At 51.2% G+C, this 22931-nt stretch overlaps 1 protein-coding gene across 1 annotated transcript in view; it reads left to right on the top strand.

Moving 5' to 3' along the window:
• Positions 1-22931, top strand: part of POU2F3 (POU class 2 homeobox 3) — a 43633-nt gene that overhangs the window by 1634 nt on the left and 19068 nt on the right. The window contains exons 2-4 of the mRNA XM_041480597.1: positions 2840-2893; positions 3486-3554; positions 15565-15599. Of these exons, the coding sequence (XP_041336531.1) occupies positions 2840-2893; positions 3486-3554; positions 15565-15599 (158 nt within the window). The remainder of the gene's footprint in view (positions 1-2839; positions 2894-3485; positions 3555-15564; positions 15600-22931) is intronic.

The raw sequence follows: 22931 nt of genomic DNA, 5'->3' as shown, positions 1-22931 counted from the left end.
CCAGCCATCCAGGCACCAACCCACCCAGCCATCCAGCCATCCCCGGGCTCGTGGGTGACTCTTTCCTCACAGGGACATTCCCCACATCGATCCTGTGCCCTCTGCCAGAGCCGGTGGCATCGCCCCCAGGCTGGATTTGGAGCTTCCCCTCCCCCGGATCATCCCCCCTGTGCTGGAGTTTTGAGGAGTCCTTTGCAGGAAAAGGAGCCCAGCACAGGTGGGAGGGTTTTTTTCCCCCCTCTACAAAAGCAGTTCAGTTTTGGGGTCCCTGAGCAGCTTTGAGGCCCCTCTGTAACAAGCTGCTTGCAGAGCTGCGCTCAGCTTTAACCCCAGTTTTTATCTTGGATTTTTTCCCCAGCTTTAATGATTTTAGGAGAAGACACAGCCCGCAGGGGGGCTGCCCATGCTCCTCACACCCTCCTCTCTGCTGAGACACTTCCCTGCTGGCTGCCACCACCCCCTCCCAGGGCATTTTGGATATTTCACCTCCCTGCAGCCTCCAGAGGGGCTCAGGCACCTAAAGCCCAGAAACCTCGGGGTGATGCTCCCAGCCAAGCCCAGCTCCCCCTCCTCCACCACGGGATTCCACTTTTCAAGCCACCAGGCTGGCTCACCCTTCGCCCATGCCCCGACAGCTACGGGGAACGAGGGCTTGGGAAAGGCTTTATTTGCTGACACCGTTTGTTTCGGCAAAAATAGAGATGCAGATATATCCTGGAGAAGTGTCTGCGCTGGCAGAGCTCCTTTGGTCTGGCTGAACCACCCAGCCTGCCCCTGCCCCAGCTCTGCTTGGGAGCTGGGGCAGAGCAGCACATTTTTAATATGGCCCAGGCCACAGTGGCGGCTCCTAATAGGGCTGTGGTTTAGAGTTAGGCTGTCCTAAGCTGGGTTATTTTTCCCAGAGAGGTTTTATTTATTATTTTTTTTTTTCCAAGCCTGATTATCCTGTGCGTATTGCTAAGCTGGCAAAGCTGTGTGGAAGGAGCTGGACTGCCAGCCTGCCCTGTCTGAAGGTGTTTTTTAGGATGGAGCAGGGGTCAAAGCTGGGTTTGCATGGCTCTGGTTGTAGTGGAAGGGTTTGGGGTGTCCATAAAAAGGTGTTGGCTGCAATTAGATTAGAAAATAATTGCTCTGTGTGTCTGCTCCCTGTTCCCAAGGATCCCTTGGAGGGAGCTGCTGCTGCCCTGTCATCCACAAGGATACAAAATCTGTCCTAAACCTTAAACCTCTCAGATGAGCAGGCACAGCTTTCCTTTTCTTCCTGCTTATTTTTCCTTTTTTATTTCATTTTTCCTGACAAGATATTCAAACTGTAACAACTTGTGCACATTTATAGGGGGGATTTTTGATACTCGCTGAAAATAAAATCCAATATATTCAAACTGTAACAACTTGTGCACGTTTATAGGGGATTTTTGATACTCGCTGAAAATAAAATCCAATATATTCAAACTGTAATAACTTGTGCACATTTACAGGGGATTTTTGAATCTCGCTGAAAAGAAAATTCCTGTGCATGGGAATCCCAGGGCATCTCCTTATCTCCCAGCTGCAGGAGGAGGGGATTTACCTGGTGGATAACATGTGATATGCAATCAAGTTGCAGCAGCAATTCCTCCCTCCCTCCCCACCCATCCCAGTTTTTAATGGCAGAAGGGTGTGGGGGTCACTCCTGCAGCAGGGACAGAGCTTTTCATGCTCTGCTTTTCTGTCTGTCCTTCCTCAGCTCTGTCTGAACTGCTCCAGCTCTCACTCTCTTGGGAATTAGATATTTGCTTTCCCTAATTTTATTTTTTTACAAGCTTTCAAGCTTTCTCACCAAAGGAAGCACCAAATTTCTGCAGGCTTTTAGATTTTTTTTCTTCCTCTATTTTATGAGAACTTGCCTTTTTTTTTTTTTTTAATACTTTTTGGCAGCCAGCAAAACTTTGTGCTTTGTAGATTGCCTAAGTTAGGGTCCCTTGGCAGTGGTACAAGACAAGAAGATGTTTATAGCTGATGGTAATTACTCTTCCTGCAGTAGAAATGCTTAGAAGCCCCACTAAACGTTCATGTCTTAATTGCAGAGGGTTTATTTGAAGGGGAAAAAAAAAATCCCACAACTCTTTCTCCCTCCTTTTTCCCCCCTCACTCCTTAATATAATTTAAGGAAAGGAAGTTTCTGAAGTATGTGAAAGTTTCTGTGCTCTGGTATAAAATCCCGATTTTTTTTTTCTACCTTTATTCATTTGCTGGAGAAAGTTACAGACTTTCAACTTGATCAAAGCTATGAAATCTTGGCCAAAAAAGCAGATTATCTGCTGTTTGCACACGAGGGCAGCTTTGAATATGGGCAAAGAAAACCTGCACACGCACAAAGCCCTGCCTGTTATGGTGGGAGCAAAAGAGGGAAATGGGGATAAAAATCCAACGGGGCTGCCCTCATCCCTTTGGGAATAACAAAAGGTGGATATGGGGAAGAGGAAAAGGGTTTGCATGATGCTTTTAGGTGGCTTCCACCTGCCTTCCCTACCCTGGCAAAACCACAGCAAACACCGGCCCAGCTTCCCCGCTGTTGTTATTCCCCGATGCAAATGGGGAGAGTCTGTGGCCGGGATTGGCTGCAGGAAGCACATGCAAATCACTCAAATAATAAAAATTTATCGCATTTTTTACCTTTTTTTTTTTTTTTTTTTTTTCTCCCCCACAACGAGTCTGGAAACAGTTAAGATTCCCATGGAAAGGGAAAAGCTGAGCGGGTGTCCATCTGAATTTGAATAGGGATCCCCCCTTCTCCCACCTCTGTGTCCTTGGCCTCTGTTAAGGGTGTGAAGTTGACCATTGCCACCTTTTCTTGCAGCTGTCCCCGAAGGAGAAAGTGGCCCCGGGTGTGGTGGCAGTCATCACTTCAAGGGTAAATGACAAATTTCTTGGTCTGGGTGAAGATGAGGGAGAAATTCAAAGGGCAACACTTTGGGGCAGATCTTGGGCGGCTTTTGAGGGTTGTGGACACCTACAAGTGACAGAAAAGAGGAGAAATAACCTGCAGATGGAGGCAGTGGGAAAAACAAGTTGGGTTTGAGGCATCGTGAAGGCCAAGGGAAGGATCTGGGAGAAAGCTGGAGGGATCCCCATCTCTGCAGGTGTGGGAGGGTGCTGTCACAGCCACAGCAGGTTTGGGAAGCCTGAGCCGGGCTGGGGAGCTCCCAGTGCTGAATCCACCCCTTGATCCCGTGGGTGAGGAGGGATGAGAGGGGTGAAACCCCCCCAGCAAACTGGGGAGGGGGGACAGCAGTGAGGGGGGCTGCAAAGAGCAACAGGAGGGAAAGTGCATCCTCAGAGCTGATGAATATTCTAGTGCCTGGATGTTGAGGAATCAGAAATTTGAAAGTCTGATGGTTTATTATAATTACACACATTCATTTGTGCTGTTTAGTGGAAGCCACATGTGCCTGTTGCCTGGGACTGTGACCTGTTATTAAAATCAGTTGTGCCTCCTTTTCCAGAGATCAAGATGAGCGGGGATGCAGCAGATTCCACAGACACCAGGCACGAACCTGACCAGGTGGAGCCAGGTAAGGAGGGTCTGGGGCGGCAGGGGCCGGAGAGGGAGGGGAAAGAAAAGAAAAAATAAAATGAAAAAGGGCAGTGTGGGTGCTGGAAGTTTCTCCCCAGTGCTTTTTCTGGGCTCCTGTTGCTGCTCTTGCAGCCTGGGAGTTGATCAGGAATGTGCTCAGGGCTAGGATTGCGTTGGTATCTTGATCGGGCGATGCAAGATCCCTCCTGTGTGACAGCAGCGAATCCCGGAGCGCCTCCCGCATGTCCTCAGCGGGTCTGACACGGAAATCGGCTCAGAGGGTGCCTCCCCCATGTCCTCTGTGGGTCTGAGGTGGAAATTCACTCACAGAGTGCCTCCCCAATATCCTCAGTGGGTCTGAGGTGGAAATTCACTCACAGAGTGCCTCCCCAATATCCTCAGTGGGTCTGAGGTGGAAATTTGCTCACAGAGTGCCTGCCCCATGTCCTCAGCGGGTTTGAGGTTGAAATTCACTCACAGAGTGCCTCCCCAATATCCTCAGTGGGTTTGACATGGAAATTTGCTCACAGAGAGCCTTCCCAATGTCCCCAGCTCACAGAGTGCCTCCCCAATGTCCCCAGCATGTCTGAGGTGGAAATTCACTCAGAGTGCCTCCCCAATGTCCTCAGTGAGTCTGGCATGGAAATTGGCTCACAGGGTGCCTCCCCAGATGTCCCCAGCAGGTCTGAGGTTGAAATTCGCTCCCGCCTCTGCCGCAGCACTAATGGCTTTGGACCACTCCTGGTGCACTCTGCTCTGTATCCACAGGGTGCCAGGAGCTTTTCCACAGGGAGAACAGCCTTTTTTGGGCTATCTGTGCGTGTGGGGAAAAACGGGAGGGACTTTGGGAATAATGAAACCCAGTTTGGGAGTTCCAGCAGCGGCGGGTGGAAGGCGCGATCGGGTTCCTCACCTGACGCTGAGCAGGCTCCAGCTCCTCCACGGAGCCCCCAAATTCCTTGGATCTGGAAAGACGAGGCTCAGGGTGATCCTTTGAAGGTGCCAGTGATGGTGTGAGCACTAATTTCTGCCAGGTTTGCCCACCACCAGGTGTAACAGGCACCCGAAAAATCAGGTTTGTGCTTTCGGGCTGCCTGAAGTGAGATTTGAATCACTGAGATTTGAATCACATTTAGCAGGCCCTGTAATTTCCCAAAGGGCCATGGTCACATCCCTTTTTAGGCAAATGAGCAACACCAAGAAATCATTTTAGCACCCACTAGGTACAGCAAATTAAGATTATTAAAAGCTGTGCTATAGGCTTAGAAATCAACACCTTTCAAAACAAAAACTGGTGGAGAAAATGAGAGGAATCAAATATTCCCTGGGTAATGAAGAGCCCTAAGCTTGGGCCAAGGGGATGTGTAAGAGCAGGAGAAAACTTTGCATGGAATGATTTTCCTCTTATAAAATTTGAGATAATTTAGGGGGAAAAAAAAAGAGATTTTGGGTAAGCAAGAGAACTCCAGGTTTTAAAGGGACTAACCCCACCCCTTGATTTAGAAATCCTCTGTGTCCTTGGTTAATTGGGTTATTTGACATAATCTAAAACAGAGATCAAATCTGCTTCTGTTCACATCCATGAACTCGGATTGACTCTGGCCAGCTCAGCTCCTCCTCGGGGCTCTCAAATCACCCCAAATTTGGGATTTGGGATAAACAAGCACCAAACACATCCCCAAGACCCCAAACTCCTCCAAAAATCCCTGAGAGCTGTTACAGGGACTTGAAGTAGGAACTGGAACCCCCTGAAATATTTGGCTTTCATTGATGGGTGGCAGGATTAATCAAGATGAAGGAAAATGTGGATTTAATTCTGGTATTGGCTGTTATTAAATGTAGTGGGAGGCTCTGGAGTCAGAAATGCTAAACCAGAAGCTGGCAGCACATTTGGTTGGATAAAATATGATTTTTTTTTCAGCTTCAGCATCCCAGACAGCCATTAGCGTGAGCTGCAGCGCCTCTTTTTAGTGGTAATTGAGAAAAGAAAGCAGAACAGTGAAGTCAATTTGTTTGAAAATAACAAAAAATATTCGCGGCAGCGCTCGGAGCCTTCAAATCAAGCAGGGAAATCAGGACGAGTAAATCTCCTTCATTTGCAAAGAGCGGCACAAAGAACCTGCTTAAATCGCTTTTTTTGCTGAGGCTGTCCCGGTGATTTTTTGATTATTTTCTGAGGCTGTCTCGGTGATGATTTTTTGATTTTTTTCCTGAGGCTGCCCCAATGATTTTTTGATTTTTAAATTTTTTTCTGAGGCTGTCCCGGTGATGATTTTTTGATTTTGTTTTCTGAGGCTGTCCCAGTGATGACTTTTGATTTTTTTTTGATATTTTGAGTTTTTGATGTTTTGATATTTTGATGTTTTGATTTTTTTATTTTTTGATTATTTGATTTTTTTTTTATTTTTATTTTTTGATTTTTTTTCTCAGGCTGTCCCGGTGATGATTTTTGGATTTTTTTTTCTGAGTCTGTCCTGGTGTTTTTTAAATTTTTTCAATATTTTTTTATTTTTTTCCTGAGGCTGTCCCGCTGATTTTTTTTTTTTATTTTTTGATGTTTTGAGTTTTTGGTGTTTATATATTTGATTTTTTGATTTTTTTTTTCAGGCTGTCCCAGTGATGAATTTTGTATTTTTTGATTTTTTTCCTGAGGTTGTCCCGGTGATTTCTTGCTCTGTTCAAATTCTTCTGAGAAATGAGACACTGCAGAGTGCTGCGACGTCCTTTGGCGTGTCCCCAGCAGCAACCACAGCCCCTGCTGAGGTGCCACCCTTGGGGACACCTTGCAGGACCCTCGGGGGGTGGCACCACCCGTCCCTCACCTGTGCGAGGCGCAGCTCCTCTCTTCCCCCAAACCCTTCCCCGCGTTGTTTTCTCTCTCCTTTCAGCCCTTTCTGTTTATAAACAACAAAGCTCTCTTTGTGCCGAGCTTCCCGGGAAGTTTTTGTGCTCCTTTGCAGGCGTTGTTAGAGGAATATTTACTGTGTTTGGGTTCCCTGCTTCATGTGGGAAAAGGCTCCGAGTGTTTTCTGATGACTCATTAATTGAATTTCCCATTTCCTACCCAATTAGGCCAATCCACACAGCTTGTTTCCCCCCCCAAAAGGAGAGGTCTCTTACCAAATTAACAATATTACACCTAGAAATTCTCCCAGGTGCAGGTATCCAAAGGTTTTTCATCACCAAAAGATGCAGGCTGGCTCCCAAAAAAAAAAAAAAAAAAAAGAAATTAAAAAGAAAAATGAGGGAATTAAGTACCAAAATGCTTTTGTAAACCAAGCCCTTGATCTAAAACTGATGCCTGAAGATCTGATGGGAAGTGTCAGAAGCAGAGGCATAATCTCATCCTTTCATATCCCCGCCAATTCCAGGCTTAGAAGGGGGGGGGAAAAAAAGGGGTAATTTGGGGCATTGTTCTACTTTGAAAGTGTTTGAAATAATTCTGGGGGGTTTTCTTTTTTGAGAAAATTGTTAAAAATCGTTCGCCTTTCGTAGGAGGTTTAGAGAGCTCTGTGTTTTTTTTCTATTATTTATTTTCTTTTATTTATTTTTTTTTCTTTTCATCCACACCAATTCCACAGAAAATGTTTCAGGGCTTTTAAAAAAAAGACATTTTCCAGAAATGTGTGGGGGTTTGATCCCAAATCTATCAGTTACAGTGAAATTATGCCATTTTACAACCTATTATTTTTTAAAAATACAATTTCTAAGGGTCCTCACTGCCCAGCCCTGTGAATATTAATTTATTCAGCTCTGAATTTTTTCCATTGTGCGAGGGGGAACAGGCACCAGTTGCCCCCAGAGGGTTGATTTTCCTTCCCCATCTCCCCAGGGATGTGGGGCAGGCTGAGCAGGGATTACCCCTCTGCTTTTAGGGTCCTTTTCCCCTTTCCCCACCTGACTCCAAGCCTTGGCAGCGGGGCTGAGCCTCCATGGGGGGTAACGAAGAGCAGCGAGTTTTCTGCTTGGCTCGGAGCTCTTTTCATCTTTTTTAAACTGATGAAAGCCATGCCAGCGAGCTCCGCGCTGATTTTTTTGATGGGAACTGTGGGGGCTTGGCAGTGCCGAGTGTCGCCCCTGGTCCTGCAGCCCCGGGGGCAGAGATCTCCCCCTTCTTGTGGTTTATCTAAGCCCTCGGTATCTGATGCAACAGAACGCTGAGGTGGGACTTGCCCCTGTCTGTCTGTTTGTTTGTGTCAGACACTTGTTCCCCGGTTATCTCCTCCATCAAAACAGGTTACACCAAGCAGAGCTACTTCCCTTTGATTTCATCTGTTGAGGCTATGGGGGGGAAGCCAAAGCTTTTACAAAAAGGGCGATAGGGAAGCGCTTCAAACACAACCACGGGGAAGGGAATAGCTGCAGGCAGCCCCAGCACCTTCCCTCCCCACCCTGTAACCCGGGGAGCTGGGCTCTGCCAGCAGGGCTGGCTCTGCTGGGCACCCCAGCTCTGGGGGGATGTGAGTTCCCAATGGGACAAACTATGGGGAGGGTTTGGGGGGCTCCTGGGATGCCTTGGGAAGGCTGAGCTAGAGCAGAGGCTGGAGGAGTTAAAGAATAAAGCAGGGATTTATTAAAAGGATCATTCTGTGAATTCTGTGAATTATGTGAATTCTGTGAATTCTGTGGCTAGCCTGGGAGCTGGAGGGGAAGGGCATGGGGTCAGAAGGACGCTGAGGGGGGTTGGTGGAGCTCTGGGCTCTTGGTGGCCGTGGCAGCTTGGGTAACTTCTCTGAGTGCTTTAGGATCACAGAGTGTCCTGAGCTGGCAGGGACCCACAGGATCATCCAGTCCAGCTCCTGGCCCTGCTCAGACACTCTAAAATCCCTGTCCAAAGGCTCCTGGAGCTCTGGCAGCCTCGGGGCCGTGCCCATTCCCTGGGGAGCCTGGGCAGTGCCAGCACCCTCTGGGGGAAGAACCTTTCCTTGAGATTCGTCCCAAATTCCCCTGGCACAGCTCTCACCATGCCCTGGGTCACAGAGAGCAGAGGTTGGAGCTGCCCCTCAGAGCACTGTGAGTTCTGCCCTCCCCTGCAGAGAGCATTCATGCAGGTATCTTTGAGGAAATATGAAAGACCCTTCCCTTTAAACCTCGAGAAAATTGAGCACTGAGGGGCTGTGATGCATCTGCTCCTCAGTGTCCCTTCTGAGGAGAGCCTGCTGTGCCCTCCATCCCTGTGGGTGCCATTCTTCATCCCCACCTTCATCCCCTGGCAAGCTGTCAGCACCAGCCCTTCCTCTGCTGCAGCCACAGGACACCCTGGGTCCCCTGGCAGTGGGGACAGGGCGAGGGCAGCTCTGAAACTGGACACCAGAGCTCCCAGCCCAGCCAAATCCCCTCCCAGTACCAGCGCATTTTGCATTAAATCCGTGCCAGGGCAGATGGAAAATCAGAGACTTTGCCTCAGTCTGCCTCTGCCACAAACTGAGTTCAGCCCTCAGCTGCCAGGTGAGAGTCCTGCTCTCTTCTCACACCTCTCTGCAGGCTGTGAGCTGCCTGCAGGTGCTGCCTCTGCTGGGCTCTGGGGAGGAGGAGGCTGCTCGTGGCATTGCCATGGGGTACAGCCTCTTTGGAAGGTGACGGATCCTTCCAGAGGACGGATCCTTCCAGAGGATGGCTCCTTCCAAAGGATGGATTCTTATAAGGATGCCTCCTTCCAAAGAATGGATCCTTCCAGAGGATGGATTCTTATAAGAATGCCTCCTTCCAAAGGATGGATCCTTCCAGAGGACGCCTCCTTCCAAAGGATGGCTTCTTCCAGAGGACGGATCCTTCCAAAGGATGGATCCTTCCAAAGGATAGCTTCTTCCAGAGGATGGCTTCTTCCAAAGGATGGATCCTTCCAGAGGATGGATCCTTCCAGAGGATGGATCCTTCCAAAGGACGGATCATGCTGGGATGAGGTTTGGAGGGTCTGGGCTCTGTGTCACCCCTAGGTCAGGTGAGAGGCTCCAGCACAGGTAAGGGATGGCAGATTGTGCTGCTCAGCCCGTGCTGCCTCCCAGCTTGGTTGGCTTTTTTCTTCTTTTTTTTTTTTTTTTTTCTTTTTTTTCTGGGAGCTTTTATTCCTCCTGCCTTTTGTAGTTCCCTCCTCAGCTCGGGCTGGAAGCAGCTTGCCAGGCCAAAGTCTTTTGAGGAAACTTGGCCTCTCCCGGCCCCACGCTGAGCTCAGTCCTGGGCTACGCCTTTGCTCCCCAAGGCTGGCTCTCCCTCGTGAAACTTTCCTCAAAGCCTGCAGGATTTCTCTGGTCTCTTCCCCCTGCAGCCATGCACAGCCCCAGGACAAGTCCCGGGTAAATGAAAGCTGCAGGAGTTGGGCTGGAAACAGCTGGTTGCTATGGCAATTGGGGCTGCTCGGGATTTGCATGAGGCTGATGATTTTCATAGCACAGCCACATTTAAGGCAAGCAGGAGAAATTTCCATATTCCCAGCTCCGAGTCAGTTGGGGCGTGGGGGAGGCCAGGAGGGGGATATTTGAAATTCAAATGAAGGTGATTAGGGTTTGAGGTTGGGTTATTTTATTTTTTTTTCTTAAACATCCCATTATGGAAGAGGATAAAAAAGGATGGGGAGGGGAAAGGGGAACAAAAGGCTGGTTTGACTTGAATTAGAGGGGCAAAGGAAGAGCTGGTCTGATCTGCCTCTTGCCTCTGGTCTAGGAGAAGAGACTTGCCCTCTCCCAGCACCTGCAGGTGAAATGTTTTCCGTGGGAACAACTGCTGCCCTCGGGTTTCCTTCTGGAAGGTGCCCAAGTCTCCCACACTGGCTGTCCTGCTCTCCCCCTCTGTGCCTGCCCCACACCAGGGGGCTGCACAGGGACCCAGGGCTGGGGCTTCTCCCAGGCACTGCTGACAAAGGGAAGGCATTTTTATATCCCAGGGGTTTCCAGCCAAATGAAGCACTTGAGTGCTCAGTGAAAGCTTCCCCTGGAGTCTGGAGCTGTCTGAGTCAGCACAAGATTCACTTTTGCTCACCAGCCTTGGCTTTCCCATGGAGATGCTCTGATGGTTTGGGGTTTTTGTGTCTCTGGAGCAAAGAGTTCAGATTAAAACTGCAGCCCTAGCTGGCTGCCTCGGGAACTCCCCATCCTGCTCACACTTTAAAAAGCACTTTTTTAAAGTGCCTTGGGAGCATCAAGCATCCCAGCAGGGCATGTGGGAATCCAGGGAATTGCCTGGTGCCTGCTCAGCTGCAGTTCCTGCTCCCTCCAATGCTGCTGGAGGGAATCAGGGATGGCCACTCCATGGGGAAAAGGTGACTTAAGGGAGCTCCCAGAGTTCAGGGATTCCTGCTGCTTCTGGGAAAATCACTGGTGTGGCTGCTGGGAACAGCAGCATGAAGGCACTGCCTTGGTTTTGCCCGAATTTCCAAAATCAGTGGAAATCCTGAGGAGTATTTCATGCTGAATATCTTGTTTTGCTCATTCCTTCAGTGCAGCTGAGCGTTTGGCTTGGTTTACAGCCTGTGGGACAAGAACTGGTTATAGTTACAGTAATTGCCACTCTTCTCTCTCCCAGCACTTGGGCAATCTCTTAACTTCACACCTTGTTTGGGCTGAGAGATTGGAGCCAGTGAATTTATCAGAAATGCCCCTTGAGAGGCCCCCTGCACCCAGCCTGCTCTGCCAATCTCCCGTGGCATTGTGCTTCCTCAGTCGGGGTGCTAAAATCTCCAGGATAGGTGAGATTAATCTTAATTTTAGATATTGGATGCTCTGAGGCTGCAGCCTGCCCTGCTCACCCCAGGCTGGGAACAGGGATGTGCAGAGGGTGATTCATCCCTGTGCCATCTAACTCGGGGGCGAGAGGAATTGCCCTCTGGAAGCTCCTGCTTCCTCTGCAGGGCTGCAAAGGGAGCCTGCAGCACCTGGCTGCCAGTGAGGCACCTGAAAGGTTCAGAACTCAGCCCAGGCTGAAGCCCCTGCCTGGTCTCTGCCTGGCTCTGCTCCCCCAGCGCCCTTCAGCTGTCCCCATCTCCCTCCCAAACATTCCCTGCAGGAATTCCCAACACCTGCTGAAGGCTGGGGTCACCTCCTCATGCCCCTGTCCCTGCAGAGCCTGGGGTGAGCTCAGGGTGCAGCTGGGAAGAGGGATGAGCCCTGCTGGTGTCACTCCCTGGAGGTGACACCTGCCTGCGTGAAGATGAAGGTCGCCCTGATTTTCCTTTTCCCCCATCAGGCTGCTTTTATCCTGCAGGGCTGGACTGGCTCTGCAGCTCTGCAGCTCCCCGTGGATCCCTCTCCCTGGCTTTTCCAGGGAATGGCAGCGGGTGGGGGGAACTGCCCGGAACTGTTGCGCTGCTCCCATCCCCAGAGAAACCTCCCCAGGCAAACTCGCACCAGATCTGATGCCAGGGCTATGCAAAACAGCTGCCAGGTGAACCAAGGAGAGCAGCACAACCCTGGGCTGCCGGGCTGGGGGAGCCAGCTGAGCTTATCTCTGCTTTTCTAAGCACCCAGAGCAGCAGGGTGAAGCCTTGGTGATGGGTGAGCTGCTGGGAATTGCAGGGGCTCCAAGCTGCCTTGCCCCATTGAAATCCCAGGGCTTCCCCAGCCTCGTGGAATTGCAGCAAGGGGAGGACTGATCTAGCAGATTCTGGAGGTTCTGGATGCCATTGTGTCTGGCTCGTGCAGCAAAAATATCAAGTTGTTGGCTGGGCTGAAACTCCATTAAAATGAGTGGGGTTCTGGCAGTTTGCAGCAGGAGAGAGAATCTGCTGCCACTTACACTTTTCTTTCTTTTTATCTCCTGGAGCTAGAAAAGATTAAATCTTAAGTGCAGATTGTTTGAACAGCCCGTTCCTTTAAGGAGAGAAATGACTACTGCAGTGTGAGTCCTGATGTTGACAGAAACTGGGAGGAAGCTGAGGCTATTTTTGTAAAGCATTTGTAGGAAAGTTACAGTTCAACTGAAAGAGGAGAGTTGTTATCCCTATCACACCCAAACCTTGGCTCGCAGCTGCAATCACTTGACTCTTACATTTACTGAAAGAGGAAAAAAAAAAAAAAAAAAAAAGGGCCAGATTTGTTTGCAAATAAATCTGCACCCAAACACTCGTGGGTCCTGCAGAGATTTGTGTATCCAGCTCCCATTTACATAACCACTGGCAGCAGAAATCACCCCTCCCAGTTTTAAATCTCTCCCTCTTGGACATCTAAGGCTGACCTGGTTGCCCCTTTGGAGCCAGCCAGGAGGAATTGTCATCTCCAGAGGGCCACTGATGCCAGGAAGATGGGTGGCTCAGATAGGGTAGGAATGGCCTCTGGAGGTGCCTCTTGCTCCTTCTGTCTGCCCAGGCAGCCCCGGGCAGCTCCCTCAGCCTCAGGCACCCCAGGGAGTGCCAGCCCCAGGAGTGGCACAGAATTCCTGGCTGGGGTGCTGCCAAATCCCCCCCCATGCTGATCTGCAGGGGCTTGGAGGATGCTGTGGGTGACTTTGTAGGGGAAAGAAAAGGTCTGAGTGTGTCATGTGCCTGTGGAGGGAGGGAAAAGCAGGAGATGGGGAAAGGGGGAAAGGCTGTGCTGCGGGATGCGGGGCTGTGCAGGGAAAGGCTGTGCAGGGAAGGATGTGGGGCTGTGCTGGAGGATGTGGGGCTGTGCAGGGAAGGTTGTGCTGGGGGATGTGGGGCTGGTCTGGAGGAAAGGCTGTGCAGGAAAAGGCTGTGCAGGGAAGAAAGGTTGTGCTGGAGGATGTGGGGCTGTGCAGGGAAAGGCTGTGCAGGGAAGGCTGAGCTGGAGGATGGGGCTGTGCAGGGAAGGAAGGCTGTGCTGGAGGATGTGGGGCTGTTCTGGAGGAAAGGCTGTGCAGGGAAAGGCTGAGCTGGAGGATGGGGCTGTGCAGGGAAGCTCCGTTCCAGCCGTGCCTCTCGGGTTCCAAGTTTTGGGGTGAATGCTGGTGACTCAGCCGCCGTCACTGGGACCAGGGATTCCCCTGCAGCTCTTTGAATCTTGCCTCATCACCACCGAACGTGAGTGAAACTCCTGTCTCCAAGAAACCAGGAGGTTACCTTTTCCTTCCTGTTCTATTTTAGCAGCTGGGAACTTTTATTTCCTCCTTCCCTCCTGGCTTTGCTTCCCCTCAGCTGCTGCCTCCAGATCGCATCAAACACCCCCCCACACACCCCGTGGGGGTTTCAAAGGTAGAAACTGCAGGCCTTGGAGATGCTCCTCGGTCCTGCTCAGGTGTGTGGATGCTGATTGTGATCACCCATTAACGCTATCAGCATTCCCATCGCTGGATGTGCCCTCCTTGGCTTTTGGGGCTGGAACGGAGCTGGAACGCAATGAATGAACCCCATTCCTGGGCAGGGAGCAGCTGGAGGGAGCTGGACAGGGAGCAGAGGGGGTTGGAGCGAGGGAATTACTCGGGGAAAAGAGATAAAGGGCTGGGATTGGGGAGGGAAAATGCTGGGAGACAGCAGGATGGGAGGAAGAGCAGGGCAGAAATGCAGCCAGGCTGGGGGAGAGGGCTCAGAGCTGGCTGGGGTGTGCATGGTGAGGAGATGGAGGAGATTTTAGCACTGGGGAGGCACCTCAGAGCTGGCTGGGGTGCAGATGGAGGTTTCAAATTGAGGGGGAAGCTCAGAGCTGCTTGGGGTGCAGGGGGTGAGGAGATTTCAGATTTGGAGGAAGCTCAGAGCTGCTTGGGGTGCAGGGGGTGAGGAGATGGAGATCTCAAACTGGGGGGGAAGCTCAGAGCTGGTTGGGATGCAGAGGGTGAGCAGATTTCAGATTTGGAGGAAGCTCAGAGCTGCTTGGGGTGCAGAGGGTGAGCAGATGTCAAACTGAGGGGGCAGCAGCTCATTCTGCCGTGGCCCTGCTCGACAGCACGGTCCCACAGCTCTGTTTCCACAGTCAGTGCTTCTCAAATGTCACAGATTAAATCTCCAGGGCTGTTTCTAGACAGCAGAGAGCAGCCACGAAGCTCTGTTATCCCTGACTCCCCAGTGTTTTGCCATCCGTGGATAATTGTACCAAGCACACTCCCCCTCAGGATCCACACTGATTCACCTGGGAATAATCTGTGCATGGAGAAATATGTCCTGGGAAAGGATAGAGGCTTGTTCAGCTGAGGAAAGTCCATGGCAGAGCTGGATTTGCCCTCCTGCCTGCACAGCCTCTCCCCAGCGCTTTGCAGGAGCCCTGAACTGCTGGAAAATGTGTTGGAGCTTGATCAGATCACAGGGCACGGGGAAAGTTATCCTGGAAAAAACAGCAGGAGCAGGAGGCCTGGGGGCTTGTGCCAGTGGGCTGTGAACAATTCCAGGCTCTTGATCACAACCTGGGCTGGACTGGCAGGGAAAGGGCTGGGGAATGTGCTGCAGAGGGAAGGGGTGTCTTGGGGTTGCCTCTGCAGCTCGAGAGCTTCGTGGAATCCCTTAAAGCATTCAGCTCTGCGGAGAGCACAACCTTTGCTCTGTGATGTTCTTGATGAATTTGGCAGGTGCGATGGGGAGGGGGGGGGGATGTTTATCATCAAAGGGGAATGAGTGAGGGCCTGTGCGGTACCTTCAGGCTGAAACCTGTCTGATTTTTCCCCCTGTGCCTGCCAATCTCTTTTGGAATCAAGGAGACGCCTCTTGAGCACAACCCCACGGCACCCTGTGTTCCTCCAGGTACCCGCAACCACCCGGTGCCACGCGGGCTCCTGAAGGGCCTGGGTGAGCAGCCCTGGCCACCTGGCTGCTGGCCTTCCCCACAGCCAGCCCTGGACTCCCCTGAGCACTGCTGATGTCCTCCAGCTCGCCTCTGCTGGAATCTCCCTCGTGCTTTCCCCCACCCTTGGCCAGGTATCTCCCAGGCAGGAACACTTTCATTATCCCTCAGCAAAAGGCTGGCACCACCTAAATGCTGCAGAAGGCTTCATCCTTCCATTTCTGCACCTTCCTCCTCCTCTCATTGCTCTCCCAGGGCCAGTTTTTTGGTTATGTGTGTCCCAAGGTTTGGAAAGCTCCCACCGGTGCTGACTGTCATTAATACTGAGATGTTTTTCTCTTTGTTTCCTTGTAGGGAATGAACAGAATGGGCTGGACTTTAACAGGCAGGTAAGATGCTCCCTGGCTTCCCAGGTATTCTCCTCCTTTCTGGAATGGCTGTTTTTTATTTGCTCCTCATGCTGCAAAGAGATAAAAACTGTTAGGTCAGAAGCTGCCATTAAGCAGACCACAGAACTTCTTCCCAGTTCCCCTTGTGGGATACAATGACAGATTGCACCTCTGCTTTCCCTCTCCCTAATTCATAGAAGTTCAGCTAATTACAGAGTACCTTTAAGTGACCATTTGCTTGAGGGGTTTTCTGGCTTTTACAGTTTTTTAGATCGTCCTTTAGAAACAAAAAGCACCTCAGTGATGGTGGCAAGGGTACAAATCCCTCCCAGTGCTGGGACACTGGCACTGGCAGCACCTTGGTGGGCAGGGACAAGGGCAAGGAGTGTCAGCCAGCCCTAAAAATGAGCTGGTTTGAGGTCTTGGAGAGCACAGGTCAAATTCCTGTCTGCAAGGCAGCAGATAAAAATACGGGACAAGCAAACCCCAATTGCAAAAGGAGCAGCTGAGGGGCCGTGTCCCTGCTGGGGGTGCTCCTCTCCTCCTGCTTTGTCCAGCTGAAAGAGTTCCCTGCCTCTGTGAGTGCCTGCAGAGCTTCCAGTGTGGCTCTGAAAATCCCTGAGTGTCACACCAGGAGGTGACAGCCCTCTGGAGCCCCTGGAGCTGTGCAGACACAGGAGCTCTGCTGGCAGGGTGGGGAGGCACAGGGTGCCCAGAGCAGCTGGGGCTGCCCCTGGACCCCTGGAAATGTCCAAGGCCAGGCTGGACAGGGCTGGGAGCAACCTGGGACAGTGGAAGGTGTCCCTGCCACGGCAGGGGTGGGGTGGGATGAGCTTTAAGGCTCCTTCCAGGGGTGCCATGGGATGAGCTTTAAGGCTCCTTCCAGCCCAAACCATTCTGAGATTTCAGGAAAATGCTCTCTCAGCCCAGAGCTGAGGCTTCCTGTGGCCAGCAGAGCCCTGGCAAGGCCAAGAGGAGTCTGGAGAGCCAAACCCTGCCCTGCTGCAGGGCTGCAGGGCTGCAGGATGGGAGCTGCAGCCAGGAATGCACCAGGGGCTGGGACTCCACGCACAGACTTGAGGCCAGCGTTGGCACAGCCACCCAGCCACTTCCCATGTGCATTCCCCAAAGCCCAGGGCTCCAGCCCTCCCCAAAGGCTCCCTGTGAGCAGCACTGGGCAGCTGCACCTCCTCCACGGGGCTTTTTGTGCCTCCAGCTTCCCTCGGTGGCTGCGCGGTGACAAATGTCACCGCGCGGTGACAAACGTCGGCCACGCCGCTGTTTGTTTGTTTGCCTTGGCTGCTCCAGCTTTGGGTGGGTCTCCCTTTCCTACCAAAGGTGTCCTAACACGCTCAGCCATCTTCCAGGATTCTGGAATCCCCAGCTGCAAACAAAAAGCCCTGTGTGTGCAGCCCAGAGCGCGGGCTCGCTCTGCACCCACCCGGGGAAGGAGCCAACCTGCTCTGCAGGGCTGATAAAAGGAAATTCCCTGCAGGTAGAAACGGGCACGAGGTCATTCTCCCATGGCAGCACCACAAAGGTGCTGGGGCTGGAAGCTGGGCCGGGGTTAAGGGAGGAGAGGTGGTGGAGCAGTGCTGATTTACACCCACGCTGATCTGACCCATCCTCTGTGCTCCTCTCAGGGATGCTGGGGAAGTTGTGGGGGCAGCCAGGCTTGCAGGCAGTAGACATATCCTCCTCCTAAAAAGAAATTGTGGCTTCACCTTTGTTTTCTTTTTTATTTTTTTTTTCCCCAGCGTTTCCACTTTTATTTTCCTCCTTCCACCAAAACAGCACCACAAAATCCAATTAATTTATTCCAGCTTGTCCGTGTAACTGAATAGCCAGCTTAGCTGGGCATTTAGCAAGGTTTAAAAAGCAAATGACTCTGAATGAGCTCGTTTTCTTGTTTTATTTTATTTCTGCTCTGCTCTGATTCCCCAGAGCCCACCAGGGGGGTTTGCAGTGATGCCAGGGATGGGATGCAACAGTCCCAGAGTGGACACAGGCCTGTGCAAGCAGCTCTTTGTCTCCCTCTCTTGGCCCTCCCAAGGCCATGGGTAAAGTGATTTAAAATAGTTATTATTTAAAATAATAATTACTATTTGAAAGTATTGTTATTTAAAATAATAATTATTATTTTAAATTATTCTCTTAAATGAGCAGGAGCCCGAACGCACACGGGCTCCACACTCACATTTAGGGTTGACCTCAGCTGTTGGTGAATTCACCCTCAATTCAGCAAATAGATTTCAAATGACGAGAAAAAAGGAAGAGAGGAGAGCTGGAAATATCAAAGTGTTTTCATGTAAAATCAGGTGCTGTGCTCTTTCATTAGGGGTGGAGGTTGGTGGGTTTTTTAATTTGGTTTGGGGTTTGAGGTTGGTTTTGGATGTCTTTTTTTTTTTCGTTAGCTTGCAATTCAAGTTTTCAAACCGAAGCCAGGGCAGGATGGTTTGAAACCCAACTCCAAACTGACTGCAGGAGCTCTCTTTGCCTTTATTTGGAGTGCTGGGCTCTAATCACTTTGAAGATCATAAATCTCACATCATTTAAGCCTCTCCCCCAGCCTTTGTAGATGGCCTACATTTCAGGTCTGCTTCCCTCCCTGCCTCCCGTGTTGTGCTCCAGGCGGGATGGGAAGGGTGGAGTGACCTGGTTAGACCCCTTCCCTGCCTCCCAATTCCCTGCTGGGGCTGCTCTCACCCTGCAAACGGGGAGGGAGGGAAACTCTTGCGGAGTTTGAGGTTTTCTAGCAGTTTGTGGGTCAGCCCTGCGCTTTATGAGAAAGCTGCCTCTGATCCCTCAGCCTATTTGGCAAACATTTCTGCTCTCCCCCCCTTCCCCTCCCCTCTTCAAACTCTCCTCCCACCTGGATGCAACAGTAATTTGTATGTGAATGAGAGGGAAAAGGGTGTGGATGGAAAAAAGCAGCATCTTCAGCCTTGCCTATCTGGTTTGGCTTTTTTATTTAGTGAGTCTAATGCTGCTTGTTTCCTGTTTATGGCGAGGGAAATGCAAAGGCACAGCAATAAACTTTCACCTTCGCTGCTGGCAGCCTGCACAGGGACATCCATCTGCCTCCTGGTGGGTTGGGATGGTGGCCAGGGACAGACCTGAGTGACTCTGGCAAAATCTGCCTCAGGTGGGAGCGGGACAAGGGCTGGGAGTGCTGCAATGGGAGCTGCTCCTGGCTGCCGTGTGCTGATCCTGCCCAGGTGCTGCGGTCTCCCCAGGTCTGCTGGGGTTGAATTCCCCTCTAGGAAATACCGGATTGTTTGTTTTTGTAGCTGCTCTGCAGAGCCAGGTGTCTGGAGCGGAGCCCTGGGATAATGCTGCCTGCTGCAGCACACACAGGGATGGAGGGCTGATGGTTTTGGGAGGTGCCAGGGCTTGTGTGAGGGCTGAGCCCAGCTCACGGTGCTGTGCACCCATGCACAGCTGCAGGAGGGGAATGCACAGCTGCTGAAGGCAGCAGGGAGCTGATGGCAGGACTCTGGCGTTTTCAAGGACCCCAGACGAAGGGAGGAATGATGAATCTGACTCCGTGTTCTCAGAAGGTTAATTTATTATTTTATGATCCATATGATATTAAAGAATGCTATACTAAACTATACTAAAGAATACAGAAAGGATACAGACAGAAGGCTAAAAGATAGAGTCATGAGTTTTCATTATTTTCTCCAGAGTCCAACACAGCTTGGCCCCTGACTGGCCAATAAATAAAAAATAATTCACATGAAACCAATGAAACAATCACCTGTTGGTAAACAATGTCCAAACCACATTCCAAAGCAGCAAAACACAGGAGAAGCAAAGGAGATGATCTTGTTTGCCTTTTTCCCTGAGGCTTCTCAGCTTCCCAGGAGAGAAATTCTGGCAAAGGGATTTTTTTGGAAAATATGACGGTGACAGCAAGACCTTGTTGGTCCAGGGAGGAATGCAGCATCAGCTCTCCTCCTTCCAAGGAGGGCATGAGAGCTCCTCTGCAAGCCCTGCCTGCTCTCCAGAGCTGGGAGGGGAAATGTCCCCCTTGAAATGATGCTGACAGGGTTTTGTGTGAGCAGAGCTGGGCAGGATCTGCCTCTGCTCCCTACCCAAATGTGCCAGGCACTCTTCATGCCAGCAAAAGGCTGACCTTGCAGGACAGGCTGTCATTTGTTTATCACACCTGTCATTATCATCAGTCACATCGATCTGAAGCTGATCTGGCTGGGAGATTTGACAAAGTTTAGGACAGACAGGCAGGCTCTGAGGTGCCTGAGCAGGGCCCAGCTTCAGTTTTAGTGCTGGTTCTTTATTCCTGTTCTTTGCTGCCTTGATTCACCCCAATCAGGGGATGTAGTAAGGATATGGATTTCCAACAGGCTTCCTAGAAAGCCTTTCCAGCCGGGTCTGTTGAAAAATTCCTCCTTTCTAAAACCAGGTCAAGCATCCTGTGTGTTACTGCTCTGACAGGAGGTGCTGAAGGGGTTCCCTCCCCTCAGGACCTCCTTGTCTAACTCCTCTCCCTGCTCTGTTCATATCTGACAGCCCTTGCCCAAAGAAACTTTAATTTTGGAGGTTTGTGTGGGATTTCCAGCTTTGAGGCACCAGGGTGAGTTATCTCAGGGCTCCACAGCTGATGTCCTGCAGGCACACGATGTGAGAAATTCAAAGTGGGCAAACTGCACCTGAGATGTGAAATCCCTGGTGGCTCCTTTTCAGTGCCATTAATGAACAGCCTGACCTCGTTTGGTACCTTCCACCCACACGTCTGAAGGCTCTTTGCTAATGGATTTAGCATCCCCTGGTGCCTCTGCAAGGTGGGGAGGTGTCTTGCAGACACAGCCCGACTGCCTGGCTTTTCCCAAAGATGCTGAGCCCTGTGATTGCAGCTGGGATCAGGGGATGCTTCATGGGCCAGTTGCCCGTGGACATTGGGCTGGATTGAAATCCAGGGGCCTGCTCCCTAGCAGAGCTGGGTTATGGACTCCCATCCTCTGATTCATCGTCTTGTGCTCAACCACAGACAAGTTCTTCCTCCCCTCCATCCTTTTGAAGGTGCACAGAAGGGCCTAACTCGCTGGGTAGTTTGTTATTAATATCTGGGATGCAAAACTCCCTGCACATTTAATTTCGCTCTACCAGGGCTTCCCTCCCCCCGGGGATCTCTCTCATCGTTTTTCATGCTGTGTTCCCACCTCCCCCCGATCTCATGTGCTCCCTGGATGTCATTGCTGTTCCTGCTTGGCTTTTCCCCACCCCGTGGGTAGCTCAGGTTTCAGTCTGCCCTCCAGATTTCCATCCCAGTCCTGTTTTGCCCTCCTCTCAAGGGGAGGTTCACATCCTGCTTCCTTCTCCCCTCTGGGGATCAATTCAGATTTCACTCTCTCTTCTCCCCGTTGCCCCAGGGCATCAGCCTAAATCTTGCATCTGCTTTTCATCTCTTGAGCCTCCCCTGGCTGGAAATCAGGGCTGGCCTTGCGTCTGCCTCGCCTGACACTGGATCTAAGCTCAGCTCTGCCCTGGCCTTTCCCTTTTGAAGTCTCCCTGCTCTGTCCTAGGGACAGGCTGATTGCATAAATTTGTTTGTGTGCAGGTTCCTCATTGAAATGCAGCCCTTTGGGAAAGCATCAGAGAAAGCCCTGGCTCCAGGGAAAGTCCTCTGTGCCTAAATCTGGCCCTGCTTTGCTTAGGACAGATATGCAGAGGAACCCCTTCTTCAGGCTGGGTTTGTTCTGGCACCTCAGATGAGCTCGCTGGGAATGAACTCCAGAACAGGCCAGGGAAATTGTGAGAGAAAGGGGGATGCAATTAGGAGCGAGGATTTGGCCTTTTTCATTGTTTTTCTCAAGAGGTGGACCGAAACCACTGAATTAATTTGTTGACAACAAATTAACCCAGAGCTGGCTGCATTTTTTCTGTTCCTTAACATCCAGCTGCAGTCCGTTCCGAAACTCCTGCTCTCCTGCTTTTAAAGGGCAAACTTCATTTACAACGTGATTCCTACACCTGTTTCCTTGGCAAAATACCTGGTACAGCTGCTCCAGATCTGTCTGAGAGGGAGAGACAGAGATCTTTGTGCAAATTCCCTGCTCATCCTTCGGGAAACGCTTTCTGTGCTCACCAGGGACAAGCCCCAGTTTCATGGATCTGTCTGAAGGGTCACCAAACTTGTTTTCCACACCAGAAACTCAGCCCAAGGCACGGCTGTCACTGCCCAGCCACAATCCAGGTGGGCCAGCACCTTTTTTGAGGGCTGAGTGGCACGAGCTGCTGGATGTGACTCTCAGGGAGTCGCCACTAATGAGGAGAGGACTCGGAGTCCTTGAAGGCCTTTCATCTGCTGAGCTCCAAGAATTCCCCCCAAACCTGCACACCCAGCCAGGGTGGGGCCCTGCAGCCGTCCTGCACCAGGGCAGGTCCCAGCAAATGGAATGGAAGGTGATGGGTTTCATTTTGGCCTTAAAAGGCCTTTTTTCCCTGCCCAGAGGTGCTCCCTGTGGGTTTATCCAGCAGGGACCCTCCTGGCTGCTTCCCCAGCCCGTGGAGTTCACGTGGGATGGGAGCAGAGAGCTGGCTCTGCGCTCCCCCAACCCTTGGATTTCATCGCCCCCCACCCAAAGTGAAACCCTGTGTGATGCTCTCCCATCTTCCTCATTGTCCCATCATCTTCCTCTCTCTCCCATCTTCCTCTCTCTCCCATCATCTTCCTCTCTCTCCCATCGTCTTCCTCACTCTCCCATCTTCCTCTCTCTCCCATCATCTTCCTCTCTCTCCCATCATCTTCCTCTCTCTCCCATCTTCCTCTCTCTCCCATCGTCTTTCTCACTGTCCCATCATCTTCCTCACTCTCCCATCTTCCTCTCTCTCCCATCATCTTCCTCTCTCTCCCATCTTCCTCACTCCCCCATCATCTTCCTCACTGTCCCATCATCTTCTTCTCTCTCCCTTTCTCTTTCAATCACCCTGCTTGCTATGCTGAATGCAATCCCTCCAGCTGCTCTTCTCCCGTCCCAGCTCCCCAGGGCGTGGCAGCCCGTGCCAAAAGTGCCAGGGACCAACAGGAGAGGCCTGTGGAGCTGGGATGGAGCCAGCCCCAGCCTGATTCTACCTTAATTCCTCCTAAAATGTGATGGGGAGTGTGTCCCCACCAAGGGCTACCTGGGCTGTGTGGGCACTCTCCCCGTGGATGACTAATGCAGGGATGCCCACACAGTGCCAAGTTTTGGATTTGTCACTGCCAGAAGGCACAGGGAGTCCTGAACAAACAGAGATTCCTCCCCACAGGCAAGGGATGCATAGGGAAAAAAAAAAACCAAGCCAAACAAAAAGGACATTTTTCATGCA

This window comes from Pyrgilauda ruficollis, unplaced genomic scaffold (assembly GCF_017590135.1).
Source record: "Pyrgilauda ruficollis isolate IOZ18807 unplaced genomic scaffold, ASM1759013v1 scaffold52, whole genome shotgun sequence".
Taxonomy (NCBI): domain Eukaryota; kingdom Metazoa; phylum Chordata; class Aves; order Passeriformes; family Passeridae; genus Pyrgilauda; species Pyrgilauda ruficollis.
Note: the sequence above shows the minus strand (reverse complement) of the source record. Positions and strands in the feature narration are given on the sequence as shown.